At 39.2% G+C, this 22878-nt stretch overlaps 2 protein-coding genes across 4 annotated transcripts; one reads left to right on the top strand and one right to left on the bottom strand.

Moving 5' to 3' along the window:
• Position 1: 1 nt before the first annotated feature.
• On the top strand, positions 2-18025 carry gsr (glutathione reductase). 3 transcript variants are annotated; one of them, XM_088926484.1, is made up of 13 exons: positions 2-270; positions 2236-2262; positions 4181-4269; positions 6130-6199; positions 10040-10187; positions 10623-10677; positions 11446-11545; positions 12146-12232; positions 12656-12814; positions 14101-14212; positions 14746-14877; positions 15621-15754; positions 16451-17476. In XM_088926484.1, exons 3-13 carry the CDS (start codon positions 4184-4186, stop codon positions 16598-16600), a joined length of 1233 nt encoding a protein of 410 aa, XP_088782610.1. In that variant the 5' UTR covers positions 2-270; positions 2236-2262; positions 4181-4183; the 3' UTR covers positions 16601-17476. The 3 variants fall into 3 exon arrangements, with proteins under 3 accessions (XP_088782610.1, XP_088782352.1, XP_088781705.1); XM_088926226.1 differs by having other exon boundaries at positions 29-278; XM_088925579.1 differs by having other exon boundaries at positions 30-278; positions 14110-14212; positions 16451-18025.
• pomk (protein O-mannose kinase) lies at positions 17570-21997 on the bottom strand. The gene is made up of 3 exons (XM_088926494.1): positions 21875-21997; positions 19949-20243; positions 17570-18846 (listed from the first exon to the last, which is right to left on the bottom strand). Exons 2-3 carry the CDS (start codon positions 20210-20212, stop codon positions 18073-18075), a joined length of 1038 nt encoding a protein of 345 aa, XP_088782620.1. The 5' UTR covers positions 20213-20243; positions 21875-21997; the 3' UTR covers positions 17570-18072.
• Positions 21998-22878: the final 881 nt, after the last annotated feature.

Below are 22878 nucleotides of genomic sequence, written 5' to 3'. Positions count from 1 at the left end.
TAGGTAATGGGTCTGCTAGCTTCCTGGACATGGCCATAATACAGTTTCCGCGACTCACTACGGTGCTTTTTACATTCCAGCGGTCGCTTTCTTTCTGTCGCAGGCGTAGAGTTGACAATCTGTATTGCAGGACCATGGCATCCAACTCGTCTTCCCCGACCCGGTTCGACTTTCTAGTGATCGGCGGCGGTTCTGGCGGGTTAGCGAGCGCTCGGAGAGCAGCTGAGCTCGGCGCTACCGCTGCGGTGATCGAGAGTCACAGACTCGGAGGTACCTGCGTGAGTACACACCTTTCTGGTAGCCGGTTAAATACGGTTTTGTTTTTAGACGGTTGAGTCTACGTCTTTTCTAGCTTCTGCATACGTAAAGCTCTGACCTAACGCATTGCTTGTGCCGGTTATTACTGCAGGTTGCACTGCGAATTCGTGTCAATTACTCGGGTATTCCCCTTAGTGTAGTTAGTCTGTACAATGAATGCATTTCTGGAAAAAATTAACTTTACCTACTGTTTATTTGTGCTAGAGTATAGGCACTTACATTCCAACTATATCGATGTAGTGGTCTCAATTCTAATTAGTACGGAAAAGTAGTTAAAAGCACAGTGCATTTTCAAGAAATTCACGTTTTAGCTGTTAGCGTTGGAAAGGAAGTGAATAAATTCTAACCCATTTGTCATTGCTCTGTTATGCCATTATGTTTAATGCAACATAGAGATTACTCACAATCATACATTCTGTAACTTTACCGGTAACATTGGAGTACATTTTTCTAAACGAAGTTATGGAGGACTAAAGTTGTCGAAACAGCACGCAGGGTGTTTCAGATCTTTTAATCAGTGCACGTCCGGAAAGTGCCTTTACGATGTTCAAGTTTAAGAGTTTATAGGAAAAAAATGTTTTCATATGCAGGTCTATTGTTTTTTTTTCTGTCCGGTTATCTGAAATTATTAATATTAATAACTAACCAGTTGTCGTTTGCTACCCTATTTCCATCTCATAAATTCCGATGATTAATTAATATGTAGCTGTGAGTAACACCACCTTAATTTTGTGAGAGCTCATATTGGGCTCCTATTGTATTTGCCTCACACACAATGTTCCCTTTGTCTGTTCTGTTCTTACTTGGTCCAGACAGCGGCTGCTGTGGTTTACCTGGCTGCCCAAGCTGTTTATACAGTACAAACTGAGCAGCTGGCTGCCACCCAGTCCACCTTTCAGAGCCTGACTTCTCTGTGTATCTTTGATATCTCTCATATCACCTTTCTTTGTAGTGTCTTTCACCCATGTTATTGGGTTTCCATTCATACTACACAGTGAGTCCGAGGCAAGAAAAAACATGTTTTTCTTAAAAACGCATTTTTCTTATATGCTTTTATCTTCATTCAAAGCTTTCTGCAGCTCAAACCTTATTAGATTCCAGTGAGGAAAAAAGAGACCTGGCAATATAATATATATATAAGATCACTTGATTGGCCATATACAATTTTCTTTTATTAGGAATTTGTCTTTTCGCATACCCTAACTTGCTCTCCATGAGACACACACAGGGAGAGAAGCTTGGGGTCTGAGAGCAGCACCCCTGGAGCAGCTGGGGTTAAGGGCCTTGCTCAGGGGCCCAACAGAGTAGGATTCCCCTGCTGGCTGTGGGATCACACTGGTATGAGCACCTTTGATGAATAAAAAAACACCAGTTTAAATTAATTTAATTTCAGTAGCAAGGAAGTAAACTGGAGGGTTAAGTTCTAAAATGTATACAATTACTTTTAAAAATAGGTGAACTTGAGGATAATACTATTGGGGAAATACACTGTTTCATACATATAACTTTCCAGGTAGAGAAGTATTGCTGTCATTTCATTATGCTCATAGAATTATCCATCCATTTTCCAGCTGCTTTATCCAGTACAGGGTGGCAGGGGCGCAAGGCAGGATACGCTCTGGACAGGACGCCAGTCCTACGCTGGGCACACACCGATGCAGACAGATACGCACAGACTCACAATAGGGCCAGTTTTCTCTCCCAGAAGCTAGTTAGCCTAGCAGTATGACTTGGGACTGTGAGAGAAAACTGGAGCACCCAGAGGAAACCCACGCGAACAGTTCCAAGCAAATATTCCTTAATGTATATGAGTCTTAAAGTACATTTATTATCTCCTGGCTGTGATTCAGTGAAGTGACTTATTAGATACTTTTGTCACTTTTTCTTGGCTAAAAGTGTGTTTGTCTCTCCTTGTAGGTTAATGTTGGCTGTGTACCAAAAAAGGTAAGACCTTCAAAAAATGATTTTCTAACACCAGAAGCACTCTTTTTGTAAATAATGTCCAAGGCACCCAAAGTACTGTAAAGGTACAACAATGAAAAAGGGCCATTTCTAGGAGTTAAATATCAAATACTGATATCCCTATTTATCACTGTCTATTATCCTTTTGCTTAGTAGTGTTTTATGAGTTCTTTTAAGTCTTGGAAATTTTAGATACCTATATGTGTCCAACATTCGTTATCCTGGCTAGTTCAGTTGGTAGACAAGGAGACTCATTAAACAACTTTATGCAGGGGCCTATTTATTAATTATCAAATAGCATACTTGACAGAATGGCATTTTCTCATTTGTGACCTTTTTTACATTCTTATTTATTATCTACTATTATTTTACATGGTGATCATGGGAATTTCCTTCTCTAAGATGCATTTTCCTGTGCTCTGTGGGTTGATCTTTGTGAGGTTAAGTAATTCAAATATTGATCAAATTAACAGTTGCTAATAACTTTAACTTTATTGACCTTTAGAGGTACAAAGAAGTGAAATTTATGCAGAGCTGAATCCACACTATAGGATAAGTAAGGAACCACTCTTTCAAGTTATTGCTTCACCCGCTAAAGATATAGATGTTCCTTTCTTGCACTTAATGTTATGCATTTCTGTTCCTTTCAATATTTGTACATAGATGTCCCTGTTGATAGCAGTGTTTCTTGGTGTTAGTGGTTGTATTCTTTTGGCTGATCAAGAAAAGGATTGCCATAATGTTTAAAAGCAAACTGCAAGTCCCAGTTTCTTAGACCCATTATTAAATGAATTAATTCACATTATAGAAGAATTTTAATAATTTCAAATTAAGCACAAAACCGTGAACTTTGTGAAAATACTGTAAGTTGCCATATTGTCGCAAACCCCTGGTCTTGCCACGGACGAGAGCGGAATTTTTCCCAGAATTGCGACGTGAGACGGCCCCTCCTGCTCACTAGTCACTGTAATGACTAATTTAATGTGATGTACGAGAGAATAAGTATGGGTTGTGCAGCAGGCATTTCAACACAGAAATGTTCCAACGTGATCTGCATGCAGAGTTAACAAGTAAGTTGGATTTGTCAGCAAAAAAGTCTCAAAGTCAAGAGCAATATTTTTGTTGAGTTAAAAGAGATGTATTCACAAGCCTGCTTGTTTGCAATGTAATAAGGCCACCTCACTTCACCGGAAATTTTGTTGCCTTGTCTGAATTGCAGAATATGGCGCTGCACATACCTGGAAACTTCATATATATTTTTAGTCTACATTGGAGGTTTTTCAAGTTACTGTGTGCATTTGACTTTTTTTGTGGTTTGAAATGCACTCTGAATCTGATTCATTCTTATCCTGAAATCTAAAAATAGCGTTGCAGTTCCCCTTTAAGCAGCAAAACACAAACCAGAGGATACAAAACAAGCTATGTGGAAGTGTACTTAAAACTGAGAACAGAAGACACCTCTTTAGGCAAAGCATTGTGGGGATATGGAATGAGTTATTGGATCTGTTATTGAAGTCTGTAACCTGGTTTCTTATAAGAAGCGAGTGGATGAGACCCTTGGATTAATGAGCTGCTGCATAGTACATACAAAAGTATGATTAAATCTCCGTTTAAAAAAACAGGTTAAAGGTTATGGCAATCAACAGAACATTATGCTAAGAAAAAATGGCTTATAAAATGAGGTGTTGAGTGGCTGTTTTAATAATAGCCATTATTTGGAGTTGGGATAATGCTAACTAGGTGCAAAGATGGTTACTTTCTAAGGTTTGAATAAATGTAACCATTGTTGCCTCTTATTGTTCTGCCTTAAAAGCTCTCTCTTTTTCAATAGGGTCAGACCTTTGTTGTTTTGAGGCACTGTGGGGGTTAATGATGGCCTGAGTGAGTTTATTTCTTCCAGGTGATGTGGAACACAGCTGTTCATGCTGAATACCTCCATGATCATGCTGACTATGGGTTCCAGGGCAGCGATTTCACATTCAGTTGGCGGTAAGGTAAACATTTCTAATGTTCTGGGCTAGATGAGTTTTGGTTTGTGTTTATCATTCATGTTTATCAAGTGTAAACATTCACTCTTGGCCTGTTTTAATTAATGAAAGTAACTGGAATTCAGTGTTGGTAGCATGTGATTTTTGTATAGTATAATTGTTGTTGCATTACCTCTTTTAATAGGGCTGGAAATAGTGCTGCTAGATGATTGTCTGCTTGTGGCCTTTTTGATTTTCTGTTTTTTTTCCCACTGCTACAAAGCATTTTGTTGTTCAGGCCAATATTCAAGGACATCATTTAACATAGTTCAAGACATACCTTCCTTTTGTTTTAAAGCAAAGAAATCCATTCTGTTTTTTTCATTTGCCATCCCATTCCGCAGATAACTGAATATCTATCTAGGATGAGAAAGGGGCAATCACTGAAAACAGCATACTAACTGGGGATAATCATGTGGTTAATATGCAGCTTTGTACTAAGATAGTACTCTAGGTAAATACCAATTGCAACAAACTTGGCTGCTGAGATTGGTCCCTAGCTCTGTACAAAAAAATCTCAAAGTAACAGCTGCTGCCCTCTAGAGGATACTAATGTATGGGACTAAGTACAACTATTGTATTGCTAGTATAGACTAATTTACAGTACTAAGCAGAACACTGGATCACATGTTAATACATAATGATTTTAGCATTCATAACACAATAGACCATACATCTCATTATCTAATCACAAAGGAAGTTAGTACACTTCCTTATTACAAAATAGTACTATTACACTTACTAATGCATACAGAGCATATGGTCTGCAATGAGTTGTGACATATATTGTATATTGAGATAAATGTTATATGGAGGGAAGCTAACTGAAATTAAGGCAAATACATACAGTGTGCTCTTACGTGTGTTTTGTCACATTTGAGTGTCTCTTGAGTCAATTTGTTCAATTATTTATATTGATTGGATTCCACATGGGTGGCATGGTGGTGCAGTGGTTAGCATCTCTGCCTCGCAATACTGGGGCCCTGGGTTCAGTTCTGGATCTGGGTGGCTATCTGTGTGGAGTTTGCATGTTCTCCTTGTGTTCACATGGGTTTTCTGCAGGTGCTCCTCCTGCATTCCAAAGACTTACTGGTTAGCTTAATTGGCTTCTGGAAAACCTGGCCTGGTGTATGTGTGTGTCCTGTGATGGACTGGCATCCTATCCAGGGTTTATCAGCAACTGGAGAAATTCCTGAGATGGTACTGCACTAGCTAGTGCACCATTAAGTACACGATTCAGTACTAAGTTCACATGTTGACCCAGTGTGTTTACACATGTTGCGTTTACAAATGTGCTGTATATCTACAGTACTTTAATGTAAATATCAGAGGGGTGCTATAGATGATTGAGCCCTTTCTGCACTTTCAGTAAGGTGGCAATTAGATCATTTGCAGCTCATAGCACCCAACATACAGTAATAGATTTCTTTTTATGCTAACTTACAGAGCTGGTGTGTTACAGAACATTTTGTTGTTTCCTGTAACTTGTGATTTGTCTTTCATACACCCTGTCCTTAATCTTAACATGTCACCAAAAACACTAATACACTGCTGTTGCATTCATCATAGTCAATAAGGGACAGAAAACAAAACAATTAGCTGAGTGTTTACTTAACCCTCTAAAATATAGTCAGAAGGTACCCAGGAATGTGGGTTAAACTCTTAAGTCTGACAACTGAAAAGGATATCTTGTCTTATATAACAGGCTTCTTTTACCTTTTACGAATTACTGTGCTCGGCACAACCCATAAAACGCACACCCACAAGATGGTCAACACCTTATACTGTTTTATTAAGCAATGTTATCATTTTTGCCTTTCAGACTAATTAAAGAGAAGAGAGATGCGTATGTTAAAAGACTGAATGATATTTATCAAAATAATTTAAACAAGGTAAGCTCTTCATTTCGTATTTGTTTAGTCTGGAACTGTGTGACATAGGGATGTGTTCCTTAATTTAACAGTACACCCTAACACAGTTGTTTAATAGATGTATATTTTATCCCTTTCATTCTAATCAGGACTGTCCCTATCATGCACAGTTATGAACATTTCTTAAATCCTGAAGGTTCCTGTAATGGACATATTTTTTATGTATCTTGTCATTTTCTTTTCTGTAAATTTTATGGTAAGCTATCCATTGACAGGTAGGCAGTGTTTATTCCTATTACAGTATGAAAAGTTGAAAGCTGCTTTTCAAAAATTCACAGAAAAGGCAAGGTCTCCATTTTTTCCCTCCCCAGCAGGAATATGCCACAAATTTAAAATAATATTCCAGCGTGTTCTCTGTTGCTTTATTTTGCCCACCTAAACCAGCACTCTGTTGGTTACAGTGCTGATAGCTCAGATAACTTTCTGCACTACACCAAGCGCTGGGTATTGTGCTCTTATCGGGATTATTCCACTGACCGAAGCTGTTTACTCAATATTTTAATATGGTTGCTGAAAAGCTTTATTAAAGTATACAGTACGTCCAATCAGGATGTTGTTTATATACTATTGTTCAGTTCTACATTATTTGTAAATAACAAAGGCAGGATTTGTTATTTGTGGGTTTATGTGTATGTGGGTATGCTACAATAAAATATTTTAATCACTAGTATTGCTTCCCATTTTCTAAATTAAGTTGTACTTATCTAAAAAATGTTACCTATTTTCTTAATTTATATCACATATAAAAAATAATATAGATTTACAGTGCACAACATAAAGGGATTCATGAGTAATATAAGTAATAATTTCTTTAGTCTGTTTTACTTGTGGTTAATTGATTACTGTTAGCTACCAGACAGGAACAAATGTGAAACATGAAACATCTTTTCAGTGCAGAATTTCACATGGGTTTTATTTTGTGTGATGTGCTTGCATTTGAAATTATGAAGTGAAATATGGATGTGAAAAAATCGGCTTTGGCATACATTTTTTTGTTTATGTACTGAACTTGTTGTTGACAATCACAAAACTATGAAAACTAGAGTGAAGTTTCTGCATTCAGGCTTGTATACAAAAAGCTAGGCCTTAGACAATTTGGACAATTTCAGTTGTTCAGCTACAGAACCCTGTAAATGAAACTATTTTACTGTTATTGTCTTATTTGCTTTTAATAGAGATGCATCTTGAGCAGCTAAATGATCAAAAATAATCATCAGTACCCAAACCCATCAGTCTTCCTTAAATCAGTAGGCCTTCTTCGTGTATGTTTTTTCTCTCTTCATGTGTTTTACTCTCCTTTTCCTTCTCCTTTCTCCAACTTCTTCTATTTTTCTCAGTAGGGGATAAAAGAATGTTCAAGAAGTCTTACCTAATAAACTAAAGCATTTTTAGGTAGTGACTTTTACATCCTGTGTACAGTACATGTCATGGGGAAGTTGCGTCACTGACAATAAATGGTGAAAGAAAGGAACTAGCCCTGAAATTAAAGCACTTATTGAATATCATGCACTCGATATCTGTCCTCATCTTAATGTCTCAAACTACATAATATCTTTAGCTACATATTTTATTCTTTATTCTTTCATTCCATTGAGTAGGTTTAGCTTTGTATTTTCCCATCCATCTGTTTTCTAACCACTTCTTCTAATTCAGGACTGCAGCAAACAGTGGGCACAAGGCAGGGTACACCTTGTGTGAGATGCCAGGGCATTGCAGGGCAGACGGACACAAAAACACACACACACTCACACCAGATTTCCCAGAAGCCAATTACCAGTATGCCAACAGTATGCTGTGGTAGGAAACTGTGAGAGGAAACTGAAGCACCTGGAGGAAACCCACACAAACCCGGGGAGAACATACAAACTCCACGCAGACAGCACCTCAGGTCCAGAATTGAACAAAGGACCCCAGCCGTGCGAGGCGGCGATGCTAACCACTGTAGCACTGTGCCGCCCTGTACCTTTCCCACATTTAGCTAAATCCATGATGAGGAAGCAAAGAATTGCTTTTCATGTGTTTAACATCCTGAGTCTTTGCAGCAGTATGGTCACTCACAATGGAACGAATAGGAAGAGGTTTATTTTACATCATGGCTCACTTATATCACCTTACCCAAGTTACGTGTGTATTAAGTCACCATGGGAAGAGGACTGTCTTCATTTCCTTCGTTTTCCCCAAGCAGTAAAGGAGTAATTACTGTGTGTAGATTTGTCATCAACAGGGGGTCTGTACAGTAAAAGTCATAAGCTAGTAGCATGTGGTGCCACTGTTGGAAGCAATTCAAGCTGTACATTTATGATGCACGATTTGTACCATGAGGCACTCTGCCTCATTCCTCTCGTATAGTATGGGCAAATATGCACCTCTTTTTGAAATCTAGATACCGCACTTCATTTATGGTCATCTCACAGACTTTCAGAGGGGTTGAGATCTGGGGAGTTGGACATCCACAGCATGAACTGTCACATTCTCATCTCACATGAATGCTAGTTTTACACGAGCAGCATAATGATGTTTTGCTCTGCTAGAATGTTGTCAAGTTAGGATGAGCCCACAGGAAGTGGACAAAGTGAGGTCCCTGGGCTTGACCAATGTAGAGCCATGCAGCCAAATTGTCATCAGGTTAGAAAAGGCTGGCTGTGAACACCCCAGAAAGTGAGCAACAGTGAACTGACTTAGTCCAGCCTCCTACATACTAATGACCCTAGCATATTGTTCTCTTGACATTTTGTTTCCTTTCTGTCTTTTTCTTTCTTGATTTTCACCAGGCTTGACATACACAGCCAGCTAACTCATCTCTTCACCAGTGCCCACTCAACACTCTTTCTAACTTCGTGATTCAGGGCTTATGTAGCATTCGGTGACAGTCAAATGTCGTGGTCAGTCATAAATGACATCAAAAGCATTTAATCAATTTCCAAAATCCCTGTATTTTTCTAAAAACAGAGAACAGCTTCTTTTGATGCTCATTTTAATAGTAGAACACCATAGTGATTAAATTGGCCCTGTCTCTTATTGACTTTGTAACAGTGTAGGTCTTTGGACTTCCTTTTTCATCAGCTAAAGGGTTGATACCTCAAGAGGAAGTAGAGAGTCGGTGTATAGTCACCGAAAATTTGGTTTCTCTTCTAAGATGAGAAAAGGGGGGAGCCATAAGACTCGAGGAAAAATATTAGAAAAATTCTCCAAGTGTTTAAAAATGTTAAGAGAGAGCCTTAGCTGGGAAGCCAATGGCATAGTTCTAGGTCAAACAAACAGCAGTCGGGTGAGATTGTAATATAGGGCTCTTAATTAGCAGCTCAGGTGGTGCTGATGAGACATTCTCACATGACATGACAAGGGGAGAGAGGAACAATTAGGAGGTGGTGTGGTGCTGTTAGGTGGTAGTGTTAGGAGCTGTGGTAGCTCAGACGGCAAGAGCATCTAGTTCCTGACTGGAAGGTCCTGGGTAGGGGCAAGCAGTGTAGCTTGCTCTAATTCCTTCCAGACAACACCCTGGTCCACTCAGCCTGCTTTCCAAAGGAGTACCAGGGGTTAATCCTTCTGGGGGTAATTGGCTGGCAGGCGCGTGATGCTGACCACATCACCTCCACTTCCAGTGTCGGATGGTCAAGAAAAACAGTGGTCCTTGCCCCCCATTCTCCAGTGGACCTTTATGGCCTGAAAAGGGACCTGCTTACTTACTTGGTGGTGTTAGGGGCCCTCTAGTGGTGAACAGGGGAAGATTCCTTCCACTGGTCACAATTGTTTAATTAGATTTGGCTTATTTTGCGTGCTGTTGCTCTTGCCCTGAAACAGGCGAAGATCGAGACTATCCGTGGCCACGCGGCCTTCCTCTCGGACCCTGAGCTCACGGTGGAGGTCAATGGGAAGAAGTACACAGCTCGGCACATTCTCATTGCCACTGGTGGCCGTCCGTCTATGCCCAGCGAAAAGAACGTGCCTGGTAAAGCCCCCCATAAGCTTCTTTTATAAAACCAGTACTCCTACCATCAGAAGAGGCTGAATGTGGGACTCCTGAGTGTCTCAGCCAGTGAAGGCACTGAGGTTGAGCCCAGATGATACAGGTTTGAGCCTGGGTCATGTCACAAGCTCTCTGTCGTCAGGATTCCCCAAGTAGAAACATAAAGAAACATAAAAAATAACTTAATTCCACCTGGGAATTAAAATGATTAAATAATTGCGTTTTTTGAGAAAAGAAAAGCCTTGAACTGCAAGCTCATTACTACATTGTGTAGTCACTTTTTAACTTCACTTGAAGTTACCCACACATATGTATAAACACAAATATAATGACAAGTATTACATTACTTTCTAAATGGATTACAAATGGTGTTATTTCTTTGTATTAATTGTTATAATTATTTTGATTTGGTTTCAGGTGCAAGTCTTGGCATAACCAGTGATGGTTTTTTTGAGCTGGAGACCTTGCCAAGGTAAGCCAACATGAAGGACAATCTTGGCTACTGTCTGAGGGACTCAGTAGTGATCATAAAGGGGGAGTTTGACCTGTAGGGTTTCTGCCTCAGATTACCTTAAATAAAGAGATGCTTCTTGCTAGACAGTGGACATCATCCCCTAAGTCTCAGACATTTGATTTAAATAAAAAATACTGTATTAACTGAGTAGTATAGCATATTGGGTAAATGTCTGGACAAGACTGGTGGGTTGTGGGTTCAAGTATATATTGCAGGCACTACTTTTGTACCTTGAACAAGAAATGTATCTAAGTTTCTCTAGATTAAAATTAAATTAATTAAAAAGATTTTAAAAAATCAGTTTGATACATTAGAAAATAGCGTGTCAGGTTTTGTCATAGGGTTCTGGAAATAACAATCTTGGTGTCATTGGTTCATAAGCACAGTGAGTTAGAGCAGTGATGTTCACTCTTGGTCATGGATGGCCATAGTCCAACAGGTATTGTACCAGGTGACTAATGATCAGCAGTGAGTAAAGACCTGAAAACCATGTCTTTACAGACCAATTAAGTGAACAATTGATTCAACTAAAGTCTTTACGAGTCTAGAGTGAAATGAATAGCAGAAGACATGGTGGCTGTAGATTTGATTAATAGGGCAATCTAGATAACAAGTGCACACTTTTCTCAGTTATATGTCGGCTTCCCTGGTACATCCAAGCATTCGAAGCAGTGTGGTTTACAACCATTTCTTTGGGTTTATATGAATTTGATGTTGTATTTTCAGGCGCAGTGTGATCGTCGGCGCTGGTTATATCGCTGTGGAGATAGCGGGGATTCTGTCTGCATTGGGATCCAAAACCTCCATGATTATTCGACAAGGAAAGGTGAGAGTTCTTCTGATATAATCCTTTCATTTGTTGTTTGCTTGTTTTAATATAATCATTTTGGTTAACTGAAAAAAACACTCACTTTAACCTTTATGTGCTTCAGCAAAAGCTATTGAATAGTTTTTAAGTCTTTAGTTCTTTTAAAGCAGATTTTTGTTTTGTTTGTTTGCATTTACATCCATTCATTCTCAGTATTCTTCTTAAGGGATAATTTCAGTTTCATGAGAAAGCTTAGATATGTTTTCTGGCTTCTGCATTTGTGATTGAAGACTAGGCAGCTTACCAGCACTGGGATGGAAAAGTAATTTGTGACCACAATTGGTGTCCTTTGTCAACCAAGATAGTTGTCAAATCCACGTATTTTAAAAACCCTTTAAAAATGTTTCAAATGGACCACTGATGATTTAATCAATAACCAAAGTTTTTTTAACTTACCATTTAAAAGGTTGCTACAATAAACTTTAAACCTACAAGAGCTAGAAGTATTGAAATACTGTTCCTGCTTGAAACAAAGATGGCTGCCTCTATGTATTATGTTACCATAGTGATCTCCATTTTACATTGTTGTTATTGTGTGTAAACTCTGTTGTACTGTAGGTGCTGAGGAGCTTTGACTCTTTGATAAGTACAAATTGTACAAAAGAATTACAGAATGCCGGGATTGACTTGTGGAAATACACTCAGGTAAGTGCTGCGTACCTTTAGCATTGCGTAGTATTCTTTCTCAACAAGTTGTATGAGTCACATTACCTGCCATTTTAAACGTTATCTATGTTCAGATTACGTTTTTAGTACACTATTGGTTTTACCATTCACTGACATAAGAAAAACTGTTTGAGAATTACATACTATAATCTAAATCACCTCAGAATGTAATATGTTGCCTTTTTGTTTTGCAAATAAAGTATGTATAAACAAGCAAAGGTTTGGTCTTAACAGTGCATGTTAAATAAGCAAAAACAGTTTCATATATTCCAATATCTATCTGCTTAGCAGATAGGAACAGATGTGGCGCACATGCTCTGATCATCAGATAGTAACTTGATTGAGATGAAGAAAAGGTTCTTCACAATTAAGATTTATGCCCTTTTCCTGTTTTCTCTGTAGATCAAATCGGTGAGCAAAACTGAGAAGGGCTTAGAGGTCACTCTGGTCACCAAAGAACCAGACCAACAAGAGAAGATCAGCACCATACAGGAAGTGGACTGTCTGCTTTGGGCTATAGGACGTGAACCAAACACAGAGGGGCTCAACCTCAAGCAGCTGGTAAGAGCCTTGAGCTTTTTCCTAAAGTCAACTTGTTTCTGCTCCTTCCACATTTCCAGTCAGATCATTTTGGAAAGTCTTTTCAGGAGCATTATGCTGGAGTCCCTTCAGAAACAATTATGAACAACTGCAATAAAATGTTGTAGGCTGAAAACAACTGTCTTGTTAAATTTCACAGCTACACTCAATGTGGAAGAAACCTGAGAAGTGTTCGCATTGGAGAATGAAAATGCTTTAATATTTTTTTTAAATGAGGGTCACTTATGTACAGGTAACTCCGTGTCCTCACCTTAATAAGCCCTGTGCTTTTTTAAAGTGTTGGGGGTTCAAACATGTAATAAAAACTGCACCAGGTGCTCATTCAGGACAGGAGGCTGGGGGTACTGCATCCTGAGACTAGGAAAAGCGGTGTGGAGCTGTAGTCATTTCTTTCTGGACTTTTAACTGAAAGATTGTGTTGAAAATCCCTGATGGGGCACTGCTTTTGTACCCCTGAGCAAGTTACTTCACTTAGACTGCTCCAGTAAAATTATCCAGCTTAGAAAGTGGTACAAATATATGGCAAATGACTTTGGACAAAAGCAACGTACCAATTAATGACAAGAATACCAAAATGTAAAGCCTTCCACTCTAAAGTTCTTTCAATTTATTTTAAATTGCCTTTTTTAAAACGTTCAGATACCTCCTGCAGTCCTGAAATGGCTTATGAAAAATGTAATATAAATTTGAAGTGAAAAATCTACAGTATATAACCTTATCCCTTTAGTTAGCTGCCGAAAACAAACAGTTGTGGTAACCCTAGGGCATAATAACCCAGGTAGGATCCTACTCTGATGTTCAGTTGTTAAATGCAGCACACATATTATTATTTGCTTTTTTCTGTAATCTTCCTAAATTACCTTTATTTTTGCCTTTCTGATATTTTCTACTTTTATTTGATGTATTTTTGTATTTTTTTAATTTATTATCGATCTTCGCTTGTCAGCCATTCTGAATGCTTAACACTTGAAAGATAACTATAATTGATCTTCCTTTATACTGTATTACTGAATCACTCAAACTGGACGTTCCACCCAATTTTAGTTATGGTCATTTATCTAAAAAGTGGTCACTTATTGCTTTTGTACCATCTGTGCTCTTCCATAACTTTGCACAGCTGTTTGAGATGGAAATCACGTGACAATTTATTAAAAAATAAATAGTCAATGTTTCACTTTTATTAAATTAAATTGTTCTTCCCTGCAAAGCAACAGACAGTAGGTTTCACAAATAGCCCTTTCTCTCAGGGTGTGCAGCAGGATGAGAAAGGCCACATTGTGGTGGATGAGTTCCAGAACACCAGCAGACAGGGCATCTATGCAGTTGGAGATGTCTGTGGAAAGGCTCTCCTCACACCAGGTACGTCTGGATACCCTACAGACCCTGTAGCAATATTCAAAGCTGGCCAATCCTGCTTCAGGATAGCCACGATCCAGCAGGTGCATTAGGTCACCCTTAATCACCCTTTAATCATGGAACATATGTGCTTATATAGTACATTATTATTATTTACCAGAGATGTTGAAAATTAGATCCTTGATGTAGACTTAAATCAGTTGTAACAATTCACCGTTCAAGGAATAGAAATGAGATGGGACTAAGAGGACTAATCTCTATGTCCTAGCTGGGCTTTTTGTGCACTTTTTGTGAAGCAAAAAGTCTTAGTTGTTTTTTAAATTGTGCTTGTCAGAACTAAAAATTGCTGTGTTACACTATGTTTTGGAGAACTCTATCACTTGTAAAAACTGTATAATTTTATCTCTTTGCAAATGTTCCAAAGCATTTTCTGTGAGACTCATTTGTGGGTATTCATTTCCTGGTCCTTTCAGCGCATTTTCTTTTAGAAACCCCTAAACATTTTACCATAGAGTAATGTTTTGTTGTTTCATCAGTTGCTATTGCAGCTGGTAGGAAACTGGCACACAGGCTGTTTGAAGGAAAGAAGGATTCAAAATTGGACTACAGCAACATTCCCACTGTAGTGTTCAGTCACCCTCCCATAGGAACTGTTGGAATGACAGAAGGTAGGTGCTTGTTTCCAATATAGAGACTTCATTCAGAAGTATGAAGCTTTGCTTTTGTGCCATGTCTGGTTGCAGTCCAATCTAATATTTTGTATTTTGCATCACAGTTAAAAAAAATCACACAGAAACAAAATCTGTATTTGTTTTCGGAAATGTTTCAGGGAAAAAGAGGCTGTCTGCCATTGCATAGCAGTTTGACTGTTAAAGGTTTTAGAAGACTCTGAACTAGGAGCATGTGTTGGATATTTCAATTGTATTACCTTATTTTTAGTTAAATCGTGTGGACACGTGTATTATTCATTTTTTTTAATCAAAACGCATGGCGTCTCTGCTTCATCGGTGCAGAGTGTGCCAGAGCCTGGATCCCATTGCTCTGCAAAACGAATCGCGATTCCTTGTAAGAAAAAATGGTCATCCTGGGATGTTTCATTTTAAAGGAAATTAACAAAGATCAGTGAACTCAAATATATTAATCTTCTCTTGAATGGACTTGTAATACTATTAAAATGGATTAATTCAGCTTTCTTTTCTGCGATTTTAACTTTATTGCCTTTTAAGTAGAATCAGTTTTCCTGTTAGCATAGTGCCCCAAATGTGCATCTGTGGGCCAGAAGACGGAAATAACACCAGCGTTTGTGACCGGCGTGTTTTACCTTCTCACTTGCCATGCCCCTCGGCAGGCTACACAACAGTAACAGCTTGTTCGCTGCAGTAGGAGCTAAACTGAGAGCCCTTTGTTGCAGAGGAAGCAGTGACCGCCCACGGGAGAGACAACATAAAGACGTACAGCACTTCTTTCACTCCCATGTACCATGCGATGACCACGAGGAAAACCCAGTGCGTCATGAAGCTGGTGTGCGTTGGGAAAGAGGAGAAGGTAGGACTCGAGGGCCCGACCGCTCAGCTCCCTCACTCTTTGTGCCACTCCATTCGTCCCTTTTTCTGCTCTTTTTTCATTCGTTCAGATGCTCCTGAAATGATTTTTTCCCCCCACTCTTTTTCAGTTTCCTGAGTTTGACTTTAGTTGAATATACAAACTCTTACCTTCAGCTTGGATACAATTTAGAGTTGCTGATGCTTTGTGTCTGCATCAAGCTTGTTAAACGTCTGATCAACATGATTTCTGTCACAAAGAATTGCTATGTACATTTTATACATTTGTACATTTATTTCAAGCCCTTTTGCACTTAATAGCAGTTAAAGGGATCTTTTTCAATTTCCTGAGTTTGACTTTAGTTGAATATACAAACTCTTACCTTCAGCTTGGATACAATTTAGAATTGCTGATGCTTTGTGTCTGCATCAAGCTAAACTTCTGATCAACATGATTTCTGTAACAAAGAATTGCTATGTACATTTTATACATTTGTACATTTATTTCAAGCTCTTTTGCACTGAATAGCAGTTAAGGGGATCTGATCATGCTTTTAAAAAATGTAACACTGTCTTACAACCATGCTGAGTCACTGTGATCATTCAAGGAGAGTCTTGTTCGTTGGGCAGACGAGCAGGACTGGCTGAAGGACTTCTTCTCCTTCATCAACATGTCCTCATGTTCGAATTGTCATTGCAGGTAGTGGGACTGCACATGCAGGGACTTGGATGTGATGAGATGCTGCAGGGCTTTGCTGTGGCAGTTAAGATGGGCGCCAGGAAAGCTGACTTTGACAACACTGTCGCCATTCACCCCACCTCCTCAGAGGAGCTTGTTACCTTGCGCTAGAGCACGGCTGCCCTTCTCAGGACTCGGGTCCCCATTTTCCTGTACCGCTAAAATGGGGGTCCTCGTTACCACTACCTGTGGAGCAGAATATTCCTTAATTTACAGTATGTTAGTGTTCTTTTTGCCGATGTCATTTACTGATGTATTAACTTGGGGGGAAAAAATGCAACCCTCTTATTTTTCCATGGTGTGTATGGAAAGCTTCGAAAGAGATGTTAAAAATGGAGCAGGACTAAAATTCCATTATCCCTCCATCACCTGTGAAACCTTAAGGACCCCCTCGCGTTTTCAGAGTTCTCACCAGACAAGTAAATCAAGACAATCACTCCTACCAAAGTCTTGCTATGAGATTAAGGACCATTGAACATAGTTATCAAAGTCAGTTTGTTATTTTAAAATCTGACACTGGCCACAATATCCAGCATTTCTCTGTGTTGGATGAGGTCCCATTAGCTGCTGAAGAACATGGTGTAGTATCAAGAAAGTTTTAAGAAGAACCCTTGAATGGAAGAAGAAAATATTTTTAAAACAAGGTGGCGCCTTACCTAAATGCATACAATTACCTTTAGACCTGAAACACTGGTGGTCAGTTAATGTATGAAATGTTAAAAAAAAGTGAGTTACAATGAGTTTGCAAACATTTTAAGAATAGTTTTTCTTTTTACCAGGCAGAATGTCAAGACTTCAATCCAGGCAAATGGGACAGAATGTTCCGTCCCATTCAGATAATCCAAATATTCCTGACAAACTGAAAAAGGAACCAATACGCTCATTATACTGTATTGATTTCTTTGCAGCATTTGCTGTCTGAATGCACAAATTCCCGTATTACTCTGGTGTTGATTAAACCCCATGCTTGCATGGCTTGCAGTGAAATATCTATTTCCATTGTAACTCTCACACGACATTCCGCATGTAATAGCAGTGGTGACATGCACAATCAGATTAGCCCACAGCACTTATACATAATTTATTATGTCACTTTATTTAGACTTATAACAAGTGTATTCCTGTTTTTTTCTTCTTTTGATATGGGTTTCTCCTAACAGATTTTTTGTACATCTTGAAGGTATTCTGTTATTTATGTGCAAAACATTCTTATTCACTTACACTGATAATCTGTTGAACAGTGGGCGGACTATAAACAGCTAGGAATACATCAGCCCTACAGTTATGGATAGTGACATTGTCAGCATAAAGGTTTAAAGGTTTGGCTACTGAGGGGCTAGAAGCAGAAATCACTATTTTAGTCCATTATCGCATTTTTGCACATTATTTGGTAAGAAAAAAGTCCTATTACCATATAATGGACAGAAATCTGTGCCTTATTATAAAGGTGCATTTAGTGTTCTCTAAATGGTACAAGATAACAACACAGTTATACTTTTGTATAAAAGTGATATAAAACAAGCATGCCTGAAACCATGATTCATTTTGCGGTTTATCTTTTAATACAATTAAGAAAAATGCTTTCACAACATATCCCTTGAGTGAGGAGTGGGGCTGTCCTTCATCATGGCGGCAAAAACTGTTCTGTACACTTTGAGAACCTCCTGGGCTGAGGGTCTCTGGGAGGGGTCTCTATTTTTGCAAGCGGCATGCGTATCGAAGAGGTGAAAGTGGACCACATCGCTGCCCTCCACCTGCCCCAGCAGGAACCTCACCACATCAGGTATCTTCCAGATATCTGTCTTCTCGTCATAGCCAGGCATGAGCCCGTCTGTGAATTGCAGCTCCTCCCCATGAGGCCACAGCTGCTCGGGGGCCACAAACTCGCCCAGGAGCTCTCGGGGGCCACACTTCGCCAGTATGTTGGCGTCATGGTCCACGAGAGGCAGAGCATCCAGGTCATTGGCCACCAGGTGGAAATCGGTGGTCAGGAGGTACTGGGACAAAGTCTTTCCCAGGTCATTGGAATCGCACATCACACGCACCCCCATGGGGCTATTGTGCAGAAAAGCCTGGATTTCGACGTATTCTATTGCCAGCCGGAAGCGGTTCTGCCAGGTGTTGACGTTGGAGTACTTTTCCAGGTTTAGCACGGCGTTGAGGTTGAGGAGGGACCCCAGTGGCTGGTACTCGGTGACGATGGTATGGTTGTCCAGACAGAAGCCCACCAAAGTGACCACATAGGGGCTCTGCAGGGCTTTTAGCATCTCTAGTCCATGTAGGAAGTCCTCCTGGTAATCCAGAGAAGATAACTTGGAGAGGGCGACTTTGTGTCCCTTCCACTCCGACAAGAAGACCTCGAGAAGAGACGGGAAGATTTTATTTGAGGGACATGTAGAAAAACACATTTGATTTTAGCAAACAATTCGTTTTTCCCCTTTACTCTCTAATTTAGAAAAAGAACAATAAACCTCTTCAGCGTTTCAACCCTTGTAACAACAAAAAATGCACAAACATAAGAAAAGTCCTCACTGCTGTGATCTTAATCCACTGATACATCAACAGCTGCCCAGTGCTTTTCGATAATCAAAACGAACACACGAGACAGATTCAAACACGCGAACAAAGGTAATGTCTGCCTTTGCCTGTGCTGTCACACGGTGATCATGGAGCCTTTACAAAATCAAGGGGCTCCAGGACAGCATTATTGCTTAACAAAGATGTAACCACTGTTCTACGTAAATGAAGCCCAGCAGTACTCTGTACACGACTGAACTTTGACATTTAATTTTTAACTCAAAAGAAAATCTTCCTTGAGAAAAGACCTCAAAAAGGCATTAAAAGTTAATAAATCATTTCAGAAAAGGCTGAATGGAGGTCCCTAGTTTCAAACACTTGTAATTACACAATTTTACTTGGGTCTCTAATTATGGTACTCAGAACGTGTGTAAGATATACTGAATTAAATTATCATAAATATAACTGCTTCAGTCATTTTGTTTTGTTTTTCCTTAGCTTACAAACTACTATAGATGTATATTCACTCAGACTGATGTAAAACCTGCAATTCTCAGTATTTGAACAAAGACACTCATCCCTGCTACACTCAAACCACAAAGAAGAAAAAGTTCTAATTACTCTTACTAGCTAAGCTATTTTACTGAGCTATTTTTTTTTCCTATTTTTGACTTGAACCATTAAGGTGCTACAATTAAGAACATTGTATTTCATAGCTTTCCTGCCCCAACCCCTTATTATGAACTAATTTCTTTTACATTTTAATCCTGTGTTAAAACTGAAGAGCACATCATCGAGTCTCTTTCTACGGACACCCAGGTTAATCATCATTAAAGACTCAAACTACTCTATGCATTTGTTTTGTGCACGTTATATTCGGGTTCTCAAACAGGAAGCGGAGAACAGTGGCTCGTTCCTTGGGAAACAAAAGGGAAGTGTCACCTGCTTGACCGCCCCTTGGCTGATCATCTTGAGCTTCCGGACTTCCTTGAGCACAGCCTCGCACTGTAGCCATGGCGAGCAGTTCCTCATGGCCCCTACCCTGAAGTGGCCAGGAGGGCAGTCCCCGTACAGGTGCTCATGCAGGTTGCTGCCCTGGTACAGCGAGTCCAGGTAGAGGTAGATGAGGACGTTGGCACACAGCAGAGCGCCAAGACAGATGAGCACCGCTGGCACCCCCCTGTGAGAGCCGCCACCCTTGACCATGGTTTCATCTTCCTGTGCTGGAGGCCGACACCTGCAGAGACATTCCACCACGTCAGCTACACTATGCGTTTCGACGGCAGCAGCTGGAAGTCCTGCTTGTCTGTTGGATCACATTAACTAGGCCATCCTATCCATCTCAGATCAACACACCTGACAAAACTAAGGGAAGCTTGCCCTGTGGTCTTGTAGGTCCCAATGCCCCAGTATAGTGACGAGGACACTATACTGTAAAAATGGTGCCATCCTTTGCATGAGACGTAAAACCGAGGTCCTGACTCTCTGTGGTCATTTAAAATCCCAGGGTAAAGAGTAGTGATGTTACCCCAGTGTTCTAGCCAAATATCCCTCTGGCCTTTACCAATCATGGCCTCCTAATGATCCCCATCTATGAACTGGCTTCATCACTCTGGTCTCCTCCCCACTGATAGCTGATGTGTGGTGAGAGTACTGGAGCACTATGGCTGCTGTCACATTATCCAGGTGGGTGCTGCACATCGGTGGTGGTGGAGTCCCAATCACCCGTATAGCACTTGAAGTGTCCAGAAAAGCACAAGTGTAAGGATATTATTATTGTGAGATTATTATAAAACTGACCAAAACACAGAGTTACTCCTGTAAAATTCTTGCAGTGCTCTATTGACATGCTTAAAACACTATGAGATTGATTTTGGCACCCAGTGACCCTTCCTGAATGCATTTCTTCTTTTAATTCACAGTCATTTCAATCAACTAATTCTGTGTCAAAAAGATATGGAGTCTCAAAGAACAAAAGTAATGCTTTCCCTCCTGAATATTTGATTTTGAATACCTCAATACATGAGTGTCTAAAGTAAAAATCATTTAAGGAAGATCCGGTTACAATAAGTTAATTAATTTAAAAGCCTGTGTTCAATGATATAGCACTAATACGTTTTAACATTGTTACAATAACTTAATTCTCCATTGTACCTTCAGGGCCATTTTTTTAAGAGTGAAAGAATGATATCTCAGTCAAAAAACATTACAGGGATCTGAAAGTTTGTAACTCAGAATATCAGTGGCTTTCTTTTAAAAAAAAGAAGATTAAATGTGAGACCTCTGGAATAATAATCTTGATTGACATGGAATGATCTTGTGATCTCAATTCCTTTGGCCTGCTGTGTTTGCCTGATATTCACGATATAAATCGTGCAAACGTTAGTTGATTTAATTGTTAGAACAAGTGTCAACAACTGGAGAAAACATATTAATCCGATTCTCTCTTTCGTTCTTTAAATACAGGGATCTACCGCTTCTGGGTGATTACACCTATTATTATGAAAAAACGTACCTTTTACAGTTCAGAACGTTTTATGATACTATTAAACTAACACAATGTCAATCGAGATTAAAATGAAAAGCCATATTACTACACATTTAAGGCTGACACTGGGTGATTTACAGTGCCTGCAACTGAAATAAAAAAAAATCAGTCAAAATTGTGTTCACATGAAGGGCGTACCCGTTTCCCTGAATTCTGTTCCCCAACAAAAACATTACAGAACAAAAGACACAGAAGACATGCGATGCGAGTGGTTCTGATTTAGCACCGAAAATATGACAGCTTTATTTACTCTGTGGTCTAAGAAACAAACAAAATGTAATTAATTTGTTTTGAAAATAAAAACATGTACATTTACTTACTTTCAGGTAACTCAACGATCCTTGTCTTATAATGCTCTTTGTCTAATCCTAATCAAACAACGCTGTTACACTTTAAAATACCACTGTACTCACAACCTTACGACACCTACTACCCTCTCAACCGGATGCATTAGCCGGAAAAAAAAGGAAAGCGGAAAATACATCCTCCCCAGATTCGTTTCTTCGCCATCTACTGGACATTTCAAGACTAAACCACTCAACTTCTTAAATCCTATCGCTGTCAACAAATTCATTCATGCAAGGATTTCATTCTAAATTTTATTTTTAAATGACCATCAGTATACACATATTTTTGAGACAATGACATACTTGTGTTAAGTAGTTTTATCATAGTTTTACCAGTGACCATTTTACCACAAATATTGTTACTCCTTTTTACTGTGGGAAAAAAAAAGGTAATATTAATTATACAGTGTAAACTATATTTTCTGAATGCCCAGTATAGATGAATTTCATTCCCTTGTGGGTAATATCGTTTACCAAAGTAGAGTAACTGTTCGTATAGTTTTACTGTAACTGTAGTTACTAATAATACATTTACCTTTCCCTTTCATAATCACTATTTTAATTACTCCAGTTCAAATCATGTATTATTTTAGGTGAATCAGTTCAAATCAGGTGTTATATCACTCATGCATATTTACTGTAGATGTATGCAGTAGAATAACTTACATTTCTTAAAATTTCTGTCTGTATTTAAGCTGTATTCAGTGTGGTAAGGAGGAACAAATTAACACTAATTGCTATAAATGCAGATGTTCTGGGGACTATGGTTTCTATTTTCTAACATACCTTATCCATAATATTATTACAGTTATCGGAAGTGGCAATGGAGGTGTCTAGGGGCAATGTTTGACACCTGGCTAATGAACTCTTGCGGTTCTAGGAATCTTCAAAGTGAGAAAGCAGCTGAAGTGTTTACTTAGTTGTGCTGGGTGTGAGACACATTGAACAAAGGAGTTATCTAGTTTACCTTGGTTAGT

This window comes from Atractosteus spatula, chromosome 1 (genome assembly GCF_055471065.1).
Source record: "Atractosteus spatula isolate fAtrSpa1 chromosome 1, fAtrSpa1.hap1, whole genome shotgun sequence".
Taxonomy (NCBI): domain Eukaryota; kingdom Metazoa; phylum Chordata; class Actinopteri; order Semionotiformes; family Lepisosteidae; genus Atractosteus; species Atractosteus spatula.
The sequence above is the reverse complement of the archived record's forward strand: the minus strand, read 5'-3'. Positions and strand labels throughout refer to the sequence as shown.

What these genes read in the sequence shown, in the direction of transcription:
- gsr (XM_088926226.1), top strand. Translation starts at nt 30, where the DNA reads ATGGCCATAATACAGTTTCCGCGACTCACTACGGTGCTTTTTACATTC. An exon ending in TTGGCTGTGTACCAAAAAAG is followed by an intron (nt 2,263 to 4,180) that starts GTAAGACCTTCA and finishes TATTTCTTCCAG; the next exon opens with GTGATGTGGAACACAGCTGT. An exon ending in ATCAAAATAATTTAAACAAG is followed by an intron (nt 6,200 to 10,039) that starts GTAAGCTCTTCA and finishes GCCCTGAAACAG; the next exon opens with GCGAAGATCGAGACTATCCG.
- pomk (XM_088926494.1), bottom strand. Translation starts at nt 20,212, where the DNA reads ATGGTCAAGGGTGGCGGCTCTCACAGGGGGGTGCCAGCGGTGCTCATC. An exon ending in GCCAAGGGGCGGTCAAGCAG is followed by an intron (nt 18,847 to 19,948) that starts GTGACACTTCCC and finishes TCTCTTCTCGAG; the next exon opens with GTCTTCTTGTCGGAGTGGAA.